The 16,134-nt window shown below is 42.5% G+C and overlaps 1 protein-coding gene across 5 annotated transcripts in view; it reads right to left on the reverse strand.

Moving 5' to 3' along the window:
* The window catches only part of UNC13C (unc-13 homolog C), a 413,239-nt gene that overhangs the window by 92,188 nt on the left and 304,917 nt on the right, over positions 1 to 16,134 (reverse strand). For 3 of the 5 annotated variants that reach the window (XM_060178195.1, XM_060178193.1, XM_060178198.1), the window contains exons 21-23: positions 14,235 to 14,312; positions 8,819 to 8,896; positions 8,116 to 8,145 (exon numbers count right to left, since the gene is read on the reverse strand). In XM_060178195.1, coding sequence (XP_060034178.1) covers positions 8,116 to 8,145; positions 8,819 to 8,896; positions 14,235 to 14,312 — 186 coding nt within the window. The remainder of the gene's footprint in view (positions 1 to 8,115; positions 8,146 to 8,818; positions 8,897 to 14,234; positions 14,313 to 16,134) is intronic. The other 2 variants (XM_060178197.1, XM_060178196.1) reach the window with 1 other exon arrangement.

Consider the following 16,134-nt stretch of genomic DNA (forward strand, 5'->3'; position numbering starts at 1 on the left):
AAGCTTTCTTTCTTTGTCCACTGTTCATTGCTGTCTCTCTGTCTTTCCCATTCCCGTGGACTGCTAGAGTGTATTTCCTCATCCTTAATTTATCAGTGGTACAGTTCCATTTATTTTTTTTCTCATCTAGAGAAGTGAAGATGAGGGGAGACAATTTTTTTTCTCACCCTTATCTTCACAGGATACAACAACTAATCATTAGCCTGTTAGGTTCCAGCAGTTCTTTAAGATTTTTGTAGAAAAATCCTTTAGTACATGCAAACCGCATCACCACATCTCTCGCTTCTTCTTTTTTGTTGTTTTATAGAAGGTGAGAGACAGAAACATATAGGAGAGAAGAAGACAGTGTGAGCCCTGAAGCACTGTTTGACCATGTACAGAGAGAGCTTCTCTGCTGAGACCAGGCCCTTTTCATGGCAGCCTGTGCACTCTAACGGGTGAGCAAGCATCCAGAAGTTTCTCTGCCAAAACCTCAATTCCAAGAAAAGTGTGACCCAACTTGAACTCTGTATGCTCCTCTTGTGTTTTGTTTTGTGTATCATCATTTTCTATCTTTATGTCCTCCTTATTTTTGTCACTTGTCCTAAAAGAGGCAGAACCTACATGTATGTTACAAAGAAAGCAGAACCAATAACAAATGGAAAAAAAAAGTCAGCACTTAGAGCTATATACTTATTGGCATCTAGTCCCTCCACTCTGGATTGCTAAGAAAGTTTTTGTGCTTATATGCACAGAACCGTACAACTATAATATTTTCCAGAAACCATATAGTGCAACTTTCCTTTATACAGGTGGGAAAAATCATTATCCAGAGAATGTGCCAACCACATATGGGGCTACAGTAAACTGCAAAGCAATACTCTTGCTGGGGAGAGAGCATAGTAATTATGCAAAAGATCTTCATGTCGGAGGCTTCCAGGTTCCAGCTTTAATCCCTGGCACCACCATAAAACAGCTGAGTACAGCTCTGGGGAAAGAAAAAAAAAATAGAAAGAAAGGAAGGAGGGAAAAGAAACAAAACAAAGCCACTATATTGCAACTTTTATTTGAAGGATATTTTCAAGTTTGAAAAGTATATGGCCGCCTCCCCAAACATAGTCTGACTTACTGTTCTGACTTCCTTAATATGTGCTCATTTCTTTGAGAGTGAGATGAAGTGTTTTTATCTATGCAGAATAAAACCCTCAGCACTGGTGCTAATAGGCACTTTTGGCTCTAATGGTTTTTAGAAAGCTTCACGACCTGCAGACTTTGTGAGACCTAAAACATTAAAAATATTTATATATTTCTTATCACATCTTTGTCCCCTACAGAAGTAAGTAATAATAGATACTTCTAATAATGAAAAGAGCCCTGCAATTTGTTTTTATCCCAGTAAAGATATAGTCAATTCACATTCTCTGTTATCTAATGACAGCTAATGTATACTCTATAACATTTTTGTAGTTGTTGCGAAACAGATACAACAGCGGGCTCCACTCATGGCCACGTTCACAAATAAGCTGAGTCTCTGTTTACGTTCAAGGCAGAGGTGAGACAGATCCATCTGCCACTGGGCTGTTGCCGTTAGAAATGGATATTTTAAGACTATATATATATATATATATATATATATATATATATATATATATATGGAGAGAGAGACTACATATATATATATATATAGATATATATATATAGAGAGAGAGAGAGGGAGGAAACAGAGAGGGAGAGGGAGAGAGACAGAGACAGAGAGGAGAGAGAAAAGGAGAGGGAGAGGGAGAGAGACAGAGACAGAGAGGGAGAGAGAGACAGACAGAGAGAGAGGAGAGAGAGGAGGGAGAGAGAGACAGAGAGATGAGAGAGAAGGAGAGGGAGAGAGATACAGAGAGACAGAGGTAGGCAGAGGGAGAGGAGAGGAGGAGAGGAGAAGAGAGGAGAGGAGGAGAGGAGAGGAGAGGAGAGGAGAGGAGAGGAGAGGAGAGGAGAGGAGAGGGAGACTAAGCTTCCTTCAGTGCCATGGGGGCTGGGCTAGAACCTGGGTTGTACGCATCACAAAGCAGTGTACTACCCAGGTGAGCTATTTTCCAGCCCCTGGTGGTGCTCTAGGAGTGAAGAGCAGCCATTCTCAGACTGCAGTCCTCTGACCAGTGGCTCAAGTTGCTCCTGGCCATTTGACTAGACACCCCGAATCCAAGACGTTTCCTAAGCTCTCCAGGCAGTTCCGATGTGTGCTGAAGTTCCGCAGTTGTTGACATCAGGTTTATTTTCTTTGAAGGAATGGCTTGTAATCTTCCACTGCTCAGCATGAATAAAATTCAGAGTCTGTGACAGAGGTCAGCTTCTGTCCTCTCTCTTCAGGGGTGTTATTTCACTGAAGACTGAATTCATTGTGAGGAAGTTCAATCGTCTACACAGACGCCTGTGGGCAGTCAGACAAACTGTCTAACTGCCATCAAATTCCTCATTAGGAAATAAAATGTAATATAGAAAAAGGTATCTGAGGCCAAACCTCAGTAGGCTGTTCAATAAAACATCACTTTGTTCAGCGGATGCCAAGCCCCAGGCCCCTGCATGGAAGATCTATCAGAATGAGGTGAATTCAGAGACTTGCGCTTTTTTTCTGGGACATAGCGATCGACAGTAACATGAGTGCTGCACCTGTAGTCTGCTTGTACTCAGCACCAGGAGAATGTCACTAAGCAAACAAACTCTCCAGACATATCCTCCTCTCTTTCTGTCCTAAAGGTCCTTGTAGTTAATGTCTGGAATCTGGAGTTTATCAGTAGGGCCAAAGAAGTATAGACAACTACGGTTTCTGTTCATTCTGTGTGATTACAACTCCATGGTACGGTGAAGGAGCAGTGTATCTGTTTATTGGTACCACCATGATGATTCTTCTAAATCAATGACAGCAAGTTCTTTTTTTTTTAATCATTCTTTTTTTAAAAATTTTTGTTATTGTTGTAGTCATTGTTGGGTAGGACAAAGAGAAATGGAGAGAGGAGGGGAAGACAGAGAGGAGGAGAGAAGGACAGACACCTGCAGACCTGCTTCACGCCTGTGAAGGGACTCCCCTGCAGGTGGGGAGCCGGGGGCTGGAACCAGGATCCTTACACCGGTCCCTGCACTTTGCGCCACCTGCACTTAACCCGCTGCACCACTGCCCGACTCCTAACAACAAGTTCTATGGAGCGTCCTAACCAGAATCTTAGGATGTCTTGATCTTGACATTAGTTTTATGATGATTAAATTCCATTTTTAATGATCTGATTTCCTTTTTAATATACTTACTTAAATGGGATTATAGATCAAGGAAGCATGCTCAAGTCATTTCTTTTTGTTGTAGCAATATGTTTTTATGAAAATGAACATAAACTAGGTATTTATTTGCAGTTGGTATTTGCTGGATTATGTCATGAAGCAACCAAGAGATTTTCGTTTGCCACTGTTAGGGCTTCATCTCTCCAACTGAATTTTTTTGTTTGTTTGCAGAGAGAAATAGACAGAGACTGATATAAGGAAAGATACTGTAGCCCTGGTGTTTTCTCTAGCATGGTGGAGAAAGGGTTCACACCTGGGTGAACCGCATGGCAAAGCAGGTGCACTACCCAGGTGAGCTATCTTACAAATAGTTGTACAAATCAAACAGTTAAAATCACATGAGCCAAGGTATATGTTTTACTTTGAGCTATATGAGCTAATATAGAATTAAAAATAGTCACTCACCAAGAAATGAAAAGTGTCACCTGCCATCATGATAATCATTTTGCAGATATTCTGTTACAAAGGGGCAGAGTGGACATTGTGGTACAACTTCTAGTTCAAGTGTAGTCCGCATAATGGGCTCAATATATTGTTTATTTTTTAGTTGCATATATTATTTCATTTTGAGAGATTTTCAACACTGTAGCTACATAAAGATGATCTGGTATGCTTTAAAAACAACAAACACTAGAACTCACAGTCTTTTAAAAAATATTTTTATTTATTACTTGATAGAGACAGAGAGATATTGAAATTGAGAGAGGAGGGGGAAAGAGAGAGAGAGAGAGAAACAGACACCTGCAGCCCTGATTCACTAGTAAAGCTTTTCTCCTCCAGGTAGGGACCAGGGCCTTGAACCTGGGTCCTTGTGCACTGTAATGTGAGAGCTTAGCCAGGTCAGCCACCACCTGGCCCCAGGACTCACAGTCTTAAGGATCATTTTTGTTTTATCATTTCCATATAATTTTCTTTGATTTACTTATTTCTTTAATATTCTTTAGTGCGATCAGAGAATTTCTGCGCTCCAATGTGTTTTTAATTTGTATGCAAGCAAGCAGACATGTTTGCAGCTCACTGCATATGACAATAATATTAATGATATCACTTTTTCTCTTGATGCTTCTCTGTAAATAGGGTATTGGATGAGAATGTGATACTCAGAATATTGTGCATGAGCCATTTTTAATGTGGTGCTGGGAGATGGACCCAAGACCTTGTACTTGCATAATACAACTGAGCCACATCAATTTTTCTTCTACATCTTTTGAAGAGAGGGAGAGGAAGAGGAAGAGGGAGACAGAAAGGTAGAGTGAGTGAGAGAGAGGAAGAGAGAGATAGAGAGAGAAGAGAGAGGACAGATGGAGAGAAGAGATATAAGAGAGGAGAGAGGAGAGATAAAAGAGGAGAAAGGAGAGAAGGGAGAGAAGGGAGAGAAAGGAGAGAGGAGAGAGAAGAGATAAAAGAGAGGAGAGATAAGAGGAGAAAGGGAGAAAAAGGAGAGAGAGAAAGGAGAGATGAGAGAGAAGAGATAAAGGAGAGGAGAGATAAAAGAGAGGAGAGATGAGAGAGAGAGAGATAAAAGAGTGGAGAGAGGAGAAAGGAGAGAGAGAGAGAAAGGAGAGAGAAAGGAGAGAGAGGGAGAGAGAGACTTCCTATGAGTGCCCTTGCTGTAGCTCATGGCACACTGAATCAGGGCTGTGCACATGGGAAGGCATCTGTTCTACCTTCTGCACATTCTTCTCAGCCCTGTGTGCACTTGGTCAGCAATGGCTCACAGGATTAATTTTAGAGCCCTCCACCTTGTCCACCCCGATAGCATGAATGCCCCAAGACTGTCATGGTGTTGGGTGTTAGTTCCATCTTGAGCTTCATAAAAAGTGTGGCTTTCCTACTGAGGGGGGAGAGAGTCCTGCAGAGAACAAGCAGAGGCTCACAGGCAGCCAAGCTCAGGCAGCAAAGAGCTACAGTGCCATGCAGCCGGGCAGCGCTGGGCACATCACTAGAGCCAGGCCAGGCCCGGCACAGAGCCCCGGGCAGCGCTGGGCACATCACTAGAGCCAGGCCAGGCCCGGCACAGAGCCCCGGGCAGCGCTGGGCACATCACTAGAGCCAGGCCAGGCCCGGCACAGAGCCCCGGGCAGCGCTGGGCACATCACTAGAGCCAGGCCAGGCCCGGCACAGAGCCCCGGGCAGTGCTGGGCACATCACTAGAGCCAGGCCAGGCCCGGCACAGAGCCCCGGGCAGCGCTGGGCACATCACTAGAGCCAGGCCAGGCCCGGCACAGAGCCAGCTCCCCAACCTGCGGCTGATCGCTTATCAGAGCGAGGGTACAAGCTGCCATTCACTTTTTCTATAGCGAGAGCGTGGGGTGACACAATAAGAAATTCTCCAGAGAACAGGCACGTGGAATAGGTTTACGGGTTCACAATACCCATAAAGTCTGATAACCAGCTCCACTGTGAAAAGAAAGTGGGGATTGGTAGCAGCACAGCAAACCTCTAGCACGCGCTGTCTAAACCTTTCTTATGAAAGGGTGAATCCTGCCTTCCTCCATCAACTTCTTTCTCAGCTTCACAGGAGCCCCAAATTAAGGAAGCCATTTAGATCAGGACAAACATAGACGACAGTATAGGCAGGGATTTGTATTTTAGTTTGGGGTGCTGGTGCCTAGCAGCTCTAGTGTTCAACACACCCACCCTGGCATCATTCTGCATTAGTGGAACTTTTGCGTGTGTGTGTGTGTGTGTGTGTGTGTGTGTGTGTGTGTGTGTGTGTTTTCTGTCTGGGAGCAGATATGCCAAACACAGACCTGGGCTCTGGTTCTGTTCCCTTCTGCAATTTCATTCATGTCTATGCCAGTGAGTTTCTGCTGTCAGAAGATAGCAGAGGATGAATACAGAAGCAAAGAAAAGAGTCTTTATAGAAAGGGAGATGAGTGGCAAAGAAAAAAGTAAAAAGAAAGGAGGGCAGGAATATTGGTACGTGGGAGAAGAAAGGAGCTGCCTAACTGCTAACATTGTTTTCTGGTGGACGTTCATTTCACCCTTAGTGGATTTCCCTTTACATTCTGTGTGGGGAGTTTCACAAGTGCCAGAGAGAAGGAGAGCGAGGAGGGAGGAGACGGAGGAGGAGAAGGTTTCTACGGCTTGACTCTGAGATCTAACACGAAGCCTGTGCCTTTCACACTGGAGACGTCATATGAAATAAGCAATGCAGGTGGACAAGCCATTACACATTTTTTTATTAGCAAGTGGCTTGGTCATAGTTTCTTTAAAATACAGGCCTGACTTCTCTGGTTAGTATTCAACTTTGCAGTATATTACAGTATTGTCCAACCATGGTGTAGCAATAGGATAGCTGCACTGGGAGAAATTTCTGGAGACAAGGCACTTAGAATACCCCTCCACTCATAAATGGCTTCTGTCCTCTTGGTCTCACTAAAAGGAGACAGAAGTTCCTATATGAGAAGCACAACTTCTTTCTGACTTCTCAAAACAGTAAATGAACTTCAAATATGAATATAAAACATCACTAAACTTTTAAAAGGGACTCTCCCCTTATGGTTTCCTAATTGCTTAGACTCAACAAATTCAGTCACAAAACTTTAAAAAGTAATAAAAGGCGGATACCCTGGAACCACACAAAAGTCATTAACACGCCTTAGGGAACGGAGCCTGGTTTCACACAAAATTAATCTGAGACTGCAGAGGCAACAGAGCTCATGTTTTCCAGTTTTGTACCTTCCCACATACACCCGGGAAGCTTCCCTATAAGAAGGATACTAAGGAGGAAGTGTCCTTTCCCAAAGATTGAAGCTCAAGGATCACAAAGCAGACCCTTTGTGATCCATTCTGGAAGGGGATGCCTGGGAGTCGCTTTGGGGTGGAGAGCAGAGTCACTTGTGAAGAGACACACCCTTACAGGTGCTGATGATGATCTCAGTGGAACCATTTTAAGCGAGATAAACAAAAAGGAAGAGGATGATTACCAAGTGATCTCATTCACAGGTGGAATGTAAGAAACCAAGAAAAAAGAGGAAAAACACCAGATGAAACTTGGGCTGGGTGGGGTGGGTGTATTACACCAAAGCAAAGGACTTTGGGGAAGAAGGAGGAGGGAACAGATGAAGAGGGTGCTGGGGAGTGATGGTGAGAAAAACCTAAATTGGGGGTTAGAGTGCTGTGCAATGAGATGTTGTATCCATGTGTCAACAACTGTGCTGCAATCCATTAACACCCCTCCCCAGTAAAATAATAAACGGGCAAACAAAGAGTAACTGCTGTGATTCTGGGCACCATGGTGGGAAAGGGACTAAGTTGGGGTGACAGTGTTTTACAAATGTTATCATGGAGAGGTGAGGAATTGTACCCCTGTGTTAACAACTGCTCTGTAACTCATTAACTCCCAATGAAATGATGCTTAGAGAAAAAGAAAAGAAAAGAAAACAGAGCAGTTATTAATGTAACAATAAAAGGAATCCCAGCTCTGAAACTTATCTCAGCTCCACACACGTAGCTCATTCACTTAACCACACTAAGTAAAGACGTCAACAAATAAACAAAAGAAGCTGAAAGGTCCGCACGCTCTAGCCATCTGTGAGGATTGCTCAGAGGGCATGTGAGTGGGAGAGGGTCACCTGCTGGACTTGACCGTCCCTGTCACAAACCCCCAGTCCTCAGTGCCCGAGGCTCTTGTTTGCTTGCGACAGGAGGACAGGAGAGAATATGCCACAACTGGAGGAGGAAGGGCACAGTTCCCATGTCACCTGCAGCCTCATCTCAACAAGCAGATGAGACTCCAGAGGGAGCGTGACGGCCTGAGGCTGGGGACTAGGGCGCAGGCAGGTGCAGACGCTTGCTCGCACAAACCTCGTAAGAGAATCTCTCTCCTTCCTTCTTCTGCACAGGGCATTCATTGCACATCAGAGATGGTGGACAAAGATACAACACATTACAGACACAGCACGTGACACACAGATGACAGAAAATTTTCAGAGGTGAACAATATACCTAGTCTGTCAAGAAAAATGCTAGCAACACAGAGCATGTCTAGGAACAAACACTGGCATTGGCTTGACACTGAATAACAGGGTGAGAAATTACAGTTTATACATATTAAAGATCATTAGCGTATACATGTATGTGTCTGTATATAGCTATGCATATAAATACATTATAAAAGCTTAGAGGTCATCTTTCTACTACTATTCAATTTTTTCCCTTTCTATTTTTTATTTTTTGACAGATACAAAGAGACCCCAACACCGAAACTTCCTTCAGTGCAGTGGGGGCCAGGCTTAAACCTGGGCTGCAAATACAGCAGTGAACTCACCATCTGGGCTCTTTGTCCCGCCCACCCTAGTCAGGCATTTGATGTGCTTGCTAAAACATATCGTGACCATGTGGAGAAAAATCACACCGGTTGTAATGGTGTTTTAGATTAGTATCCTTTCCTGTTGTTTAGTTAAACTATGTGAAAACTCGATTGAGCCCAGTTCCCAAAGCATAACATCCATCTGCTAATGATCTCTGAGTAGGTGCTGTGATGATGCAGGCATAAAATCATACCCACCTCTTTGCCTCCCATGGATTCAAACATTTTTTCCAGTTGGACTCTTAACTGTTGAATATTGTTCATCAATATACAGGGCTTAAAAAAAGAATACAAATAAAGAAAATAAATGAGAGTGAGCATCCCATCCACATTAAGTTATACACTTCCTTTGAAAGGAGTAGCATTCAGCTATGCCTGAAGACCTGGTATATTTGGCAGTTAGAATAATCCACTTGCTTTAAGAGTTCATTTAAGATATTTAAGAGTGTGGGAGTCAGGCGGTGGCGCAGCGGGTTAAGCACACGTGGCGCAAAGCACAAGGACCCATATAAGGATCCGGGTTCGACCCCCCCCCCAGGATCCCCTCCTGCAGGGGAGTCACTTCACAAGCGGTGAAGCAAGTCTGCAGGTGTCTGTCTTTCTCTCCTCCTCTCTGTCTTCTCCTCCTCTCTCCATTTCTCTCTCTCCTATCCAACAACAACGATATCAATAACCACAACGTTAAACAAGGGCAACAAAAGGGAAAATAAATAAATAAATAAAATTTTTAAAAAAATTTAAAAAAGATATTTATGAGTGTATGACGTAAAGCATAAATAGGAATTTGGAGAAATTGATAATTCACACAAACTATAGACACTTGGAGATGCACAGCAGTTTATACTTAAAGCAGACACTATACTTATCTACAAAACTGAGAAACCATAGTAACCAAAGTGTGTCTTAGAATCACTGAGAACAGGAGTGCACCCCGGAGAGTGCACATTTACATTTACAATATGCAAGGACCCTGGTTCAAGTCCCCGTCCCCACCTGCAGGAGAAAAAGTTTCACAGTGGGAGTGCAGTGTTGCAGGTATATTTATTGATCCCTCTCTAGCTCCTTCTTGTCTCTTAATTTCTGTCTCTAGATAATAGATAAATTAAAAATAAAATATGAACAAGAAGAATGACCAATTGAAAAATAATGACTGGTCATGGGGTGTGAGGATCGTGATGGCTGGAGAGGCACAAACACCGGTGCTGGGTCCCTGACTCACACACCTGCACACCATGTGCGTCTGCACCCCTGAAGCATCACGAGCCTGTACCTGGCCGCTCATGACCTCAGGCTTATCTCTAGCCAGGTCCCGAAAGGCTCTGTTTTTCTAGTACGTCTCTGCATGTTCCTCAGACATAGCCGGGTTATTGACAAAAGTTCAAGGGCAGCCACAGCTCCCGGAACAAATCTTTTCTTTTCTTTTATTGCTATTAGGTAGAGATAGAGAGAAACTGAAAGGAGGGGGGGAATAGAGAGGGAGAGATGTTGGTCTGCTTCTAATTCTGCTTCAAAAAACCCCTTCTCTTTCATTTGGTTTAATCCCCCCTGCTGAACACTATTCTATTTACATAACTAAGCACCACCCTGCCTGCAGGGCACTGGTTTCATCCCCACTGGTTCAGGATGTCTTTTTGCTCCGCCCCCTCTTGTAGTATGTCCTGATCTGCACCAGTCACTTTTCGCTCCACCTTCTCTGCGTCACATCCTGTTTCCGCCCTACTTGGCGAGTATATATAGGATTGTGTTTTTAGTTTAGTTTAGTTTTTAGTTTAGTTTTAGCTTAGCTTGGTTTAGATTGTGCTGTGTCCTGCATGAATAAAGAGATACTGCGTACAACCCAGCCATGATTCCCTGGTCGTCTGTCTCCGCTCGCGCGAAGCTAGCCCGACAGAGAGAGACACCTGCAGCCTTGCTTCACCACTTATGAAGCTATGCCTCCATAGGTGGGGACCAGGGGCTTGAACCTGGGTCCTTGTGCACTGTAATGTGAACAATTAGTCAGGTGCACCACCACCTAAATCCCCGGACAATGTCTTTTTTTTTTTTTATAATACTAGATCACTTTTTTTTTCTTTGCATCCAGGGTTATTGCTGGGGCTCAGTGCCTGCACTAGGAATCCACTGCTCCTGGAGGCTGATTTTTCCCTTTTGTTGCCCTTATTGTTTATTGTTGTTGTTGTTATTATTATTGTCCTTATTGCTGTCATTGTTGGATAGGACAGAGAGAAATGGACAGAGGAGGGGAAGACAGAGAGAGGAAGATAAAGACAGACACCTGCAGACCTGCTTCACCGCCTGTGAAGCGACTCCCCTGCAGGTGGGGAGCCGGGGGCTCGAACCAGGTTCCTTGTGCCTGTCCTTGAGCTTGGCGCCACGTGTGCTTAACCTGCTGCACTACTGCCCGACCCTGACAATGTCTTAACCTTGCATATGGGAGAGGAATATCAGTAATCTATGGATAAGCAGTTGTCATTCATATGCTGAATTTAAATATATAATAATAATAATAGTTGGAAGTTGGGTGGTAGCACAGCAGGTTAAGCGCATGTGGTGCAAAGCGCAAGGACCCGGCATAAGGATCCCGGTTCGAGCCCCTGGCTCCTCAACTGTAGGAGAGTCGCTTCACCAGCAGTGAAGCAGGTCTGCAGTTGTCTGTCTTTCTCTCCCCTTCTCGGTCTTCCCCTCCTCTCTCCATTTCTTTCTGTCCTATCCAACAAGGATGACATCAATAACAACTACAACAACAATGAAAAACAACAAGGGCAACAAAAAAGGAAAATAAAATTTAAAAACAATAAACAATAATAATTATTATTATATTTATTTATTTATTTATGTTTACCAAAGCACTGATCAACTCTGTCTTATGGTGGTGCAGGGGATTGAACCTGAGACTTCTGGTGCCTCAGGCTTGAGAGTCTCTCTATAACTTTGTTATCTACACTTGCCCCAAATCTAATCTTTAGATTCAGTTACCAAATCCTAGACTTTATGCAGTTTAATTATTCACCCCATTGTTGGTTCTGCTTCCTTCCTGAAGCTGCCCTGGAATTCCTGACGTTTCATAAAGCTTGTTAATAAACAAGTTTGTCTTGGTGCCATGGTCCCCCACTTGGTTTTTGGACTTGAATGTGATCTAAGCACATGTCAACACTGTCACTCTGCCCACTCTGCTCTCTGCAGCCCACAGACTTTTCTCCTTTACTAGTTTCCTTTGACCTTAAAGTGTTCAGCTTTCACTTTTATTGAACTAATGCATCACATCAGTTGATAAGTAAGTAAGGACACACATTTGAAGGCAAATCTTAATATTTTTATTTGCACATTTCTATCAAAATGTAGTCCATTGTATCTACATCTGGGAAAAAGTGAGGGACCTAAAATGCAATGAGTATGAGAGTCCTGCTCAGAAGACAGTCATTTCTATATTTCGGACTTAAATCACGATGATCTGCTACACATCACAACAGAAAGATATTCTGCACAATAACGGTTATCTTTTAATTAATTACTTAATTATTTTATAGGAGAACTGCTCAGCTCTGGCTTACTGTGGTGCTGTGTGTAGACTGAGCCTGGGATCTCAGAGCCTTAGGCATGAAAGTCTTGGTATATAATCATTGCATCCCGCCCAGTCTCCTACAATCTTGACCCCCTGGAAAACTGAATTACAGAATAATCTCCTAAAAGGTGTCTTATGAGATCAATTCAGATATGAAATAACTAGAATTCCTTGCATTTAGTAAGAAAAGTAAGAACAGAGAAAAAGTTCCTAGTGTTTCAGACATTCGAAGAAATCTTATTGCAAACTTGTGTTATACTCAGTCAGAAATACTTCAATGCGTTTTTAATAAAAACCTAACTATTTATAGCTAGCTAATATTCTTTCATAACAAAAGCTAAATCAAACATTGCATTTAAGTGAGAGTCTAAGACTAAGCATTTATCAGTAACCAGAAAAGAAGAACATTGAGGACAGAAGGTCAAAAGGTTCATTCGTTATCTATAATTTTTTAAATTTTGCAATTATACAGGACAATACAAAGGATAATATAATAAGCACTGGTTTGGGGGGTTCTCAGTTTTTAAAAAGTAGAATGTACTTCAGAATACTAACATAAAATGGAAGTTTGCAGGTAAGTTTTAAGGCTGATACCCCTTTTAGAATGATGGAAATTAGTCTGCATAAGCCATAGATGTCATTCAAAATCCTCAAGTTGAGAATCCTAATAAAATCATAAGCTTCTCTGGCACTGCTTTGATTTCTAAATTATCACCTCCCGGAGGTGTTATTCTTTAATTACAAATATGCACTCTCAGTTAATAAATATTTTATCTTGAGTACCAGAGCATTTATAATCAATGGCAACTATATAATTCTGCTGTAATACCTCAGAGTTTTAATAAAAATATCTAGATATCATTAATTTAAGGGAAAGAAGAACCTTCTACGAACCATAATAAGTAGGACTGAATTAACTTGCTAAGCTGACATAAGAGGTCAATATTTCAGAGAAAAGACTAGTAGCTTTCTTTTCTCTCCCTACTTCTTTCCTTCCTGAATTTTCTGTCTGACTTTTTTGATAGAACTGATTTTTTTTTCATGGGGGGGTACATGTTTCCTTAAACATTTTTGGAAATGCAATAGCTTTTTTCCCCCAGTAATATGGGTTTGTTTTTTAATCCTATGACTTTACCAACATACTTTTCCAAATATTCCATAAGATGAAAAGGAAAGTTTCCACTATCCATCATTATAGTTTATCTTATTTCTCTTTATGTTTTTTGTTAACTTTCCATACTAATTTTGGCCTTAATAAACATTTTTTGCACACTGCCCCCCTCTCTCCTGCCCATTGAAAAACTAGCATAAGTAGAAGTTGGCATTATACTGACATTCAATACCCTTACCAATTATTTGGGAAAAGAAAACCAAACTGTATTTGTCTTACAATTAGCACCATTTGGTATCAGTGCTAAATTCTAACTCTTTAGCTGTTAGTTCCAATGTTGTGCAAGTAAGTGGCTCCTTCAGTAATCTGAGTATCTCTCCTTCCTATGATCGTGGAAAACTGTGAGTCGACTACCACTGAGATGTTCCCACTAGCTCACTGAATTCTGCCTGGTAATGAGTTCAGACAGCGCCTTGGAATCCCCATTTCCAGTCAACCTACCTGCAAACAGGAAAAGGAAGCATTTCTTGTTTCTTTAATTTCTTTCTTTCTTTCTTTATTAATGAAAAGGAGGAGAGAGAGAAGGAACCAGACACATGTGCTGCCAGGGACTGAGCTCAGGACCTCATGCTTGAGAGTCCAGTGCTCTGTCCACTGCACCACCTCCCGGACCACTCTGTTGTTTCTTTTTTCTTTTTATTATTATTATTTATTTATTTATTTATTTATTTATTTATTTATTTATTTTAAAAAGGAGACATTAACAAAACCGTAGGATAGGAGGGGTACAACTCCACACAATTCCCAGCACCACAACTCTATATCCCATTCCCTCCCCTGATAGCTTTCCTATTCTTTATCCCTCTGGGCAAGGTCATTATGAGCTTGAAGAAGTGCCTTTAAGCTCAGAATTCTCAAAGTCGGAGGTATTTTTGACTTACCACATTTTCCTTATCGCAATGTGAGCTGAAGTCACTGGAGATGATGGCAGCATACTGAAGCAGAACCTTGTTGATTGTCTAGGATGCAAACACAGGGACATCTGAAAAGTAGCCGTGCTAATTAAGTCTGCCAGATGCACTGTGCTGGTCAATGGGAATCTAGAAAACCTCGTGTCTTTTCCTGAACTCCAATATACTGAGCTACCTTGTTGGCCCTCACCTGTCTATTTTAGCTGAAAGGGAGATGTTTGTAAACCTATAGCCATACCCAAAAAGAATCTCACATGAACTACGACAATTAGATAGTGACTTGTTATATTTGTAAGTACATCTGGAATCAAGTCCACATGAATTAGTATCATTGGCAGTCTGTGCCATCACAGATTATCTATTTCTAATTCTACTTAATACTCAGCATGCAGACATCTTTGTGGTGTTCTCTTCCATATCTGGAAACTTATTACCTGTTGACTCCTAATATTTTTTTCCCTAAAATGACAGCTTATTTTTTGAATAGTCTCTCATAGCTTCTAGTTTCTCTACACACACCCAGAAAAGCTCAGATATGTTAGGTCAAAATACTTTGTAGTGGTTATTATTCTCAAGCTTCTCAAGATTCCGAAAAATGTCAGTAAGTGAGGCCAGGTCATTCTAGTACTTGGCACTTAGAATTTTCTATGACAGGCGGCTTTACTGGCCAATATCAAAGCCTGCTAAGACCTCAAATGCCAGCCTACATTGCTTCCTATTGTCACAAGGCAGATCCTCAGCAACATCACCAGCATCCCCTGGGAACTTGCCAGAAACGTCAGTATTTGGGTCTATGTGCAGTCTGCTGTCAGGCTTCCAGCAAACTGTCCCCACAAGTCTCCAGAAGATGTGAAGGCAGTGCTGACCAGTGCATGAGGGGTGGGGGGGACTCTTCAGAGAGTACCTAGCAAGGACTGAGTAGAGGACTTGTGAGTGAGTACTTAGGCATGCAGGGGACTACTGACCTTCAGAAATGGAGACAGTGCACAAGCAAGAAGCTTAGCAGGGCCGCTCAGAAGTATTTCCTAAAGGCACAGTCTATGTGAAGGGGTAGTCACAAGGTTTGCACTGCTTTGTTTTGTTTCAATTTTCCACCAGGGGCTTCGTGCATGCCCACACCATTCTGCTGCTCTGCTGCCACCCCCTTGTTTTCTCATAAAGAGCATAAAATAAAGGTAGGGGTGTCATAATAAACAAAAAGAAGGGCTAGGCCGTGGCCTGGTTGAGTACATGCATTATCACGCACAAAGACCTGGGTTCAAGCCTGGGTCACCAGTGCCATAGGTGTCTCTCTTTCCCTGTCTCTGCCCTCCCTTCCCTCTATAAGTTTTCTCTGTCTCTCTAAAAAGAAAAAAGAAATCATACTTGGAGCAGTGGAATCGTGCTAGCACCAAGTAACACTGGTAATGAAAAACAAAGAAGCAAAAACCAACGAGAAAAGGAAGAAGCACCATGGGACTGTTCCTTAGCTCTTGAAATTCCGTCTTGGATGGTGCGGCCATGCCGGGGTGACTGAGGGCTTGGCATTCCCATCCTTGTGTACTCTTATTTGTTTTGCTTTGCTTTTTGGGTTCAATGGCTGTAGCAAAAGGATTTCTCTTTAAAGAAATCCAGACCCAGTCAGAGGAAATTCTAGTAGGATTGTAGCAGTGGTATGAGGGATTCTGCTGCATTTAAAAGATTAGAAGCGATGGCCAAAATATCGCTCAGCCTCTATCTGCCCTGATTTGATGCACAGCTCCCAGTGATACTGAGTGGGACAGTCAGCAATCATTTAAACAAAGGCCTGATGCTTTCCTGAGCTTATGCCCCACCTTCAGCGACCTGCCAGCCCAACCAAGAGGCTCATTTGTCACAGTTGGCAGGCCAC

This window comes from Erinaceus europaeus, chromosome 18 (genome assembly GCF_950295315.1).
Source record: "Erinaceus europaeus chromosome 18, mEriEur2.1, whole genome shotgun sequence".
NCBI lineage: Eukaryota > Metazoa > Chordata > Mammalia > Eulipotyphla > Erinaceidae > Erinaceus > Erinaceus europaeus.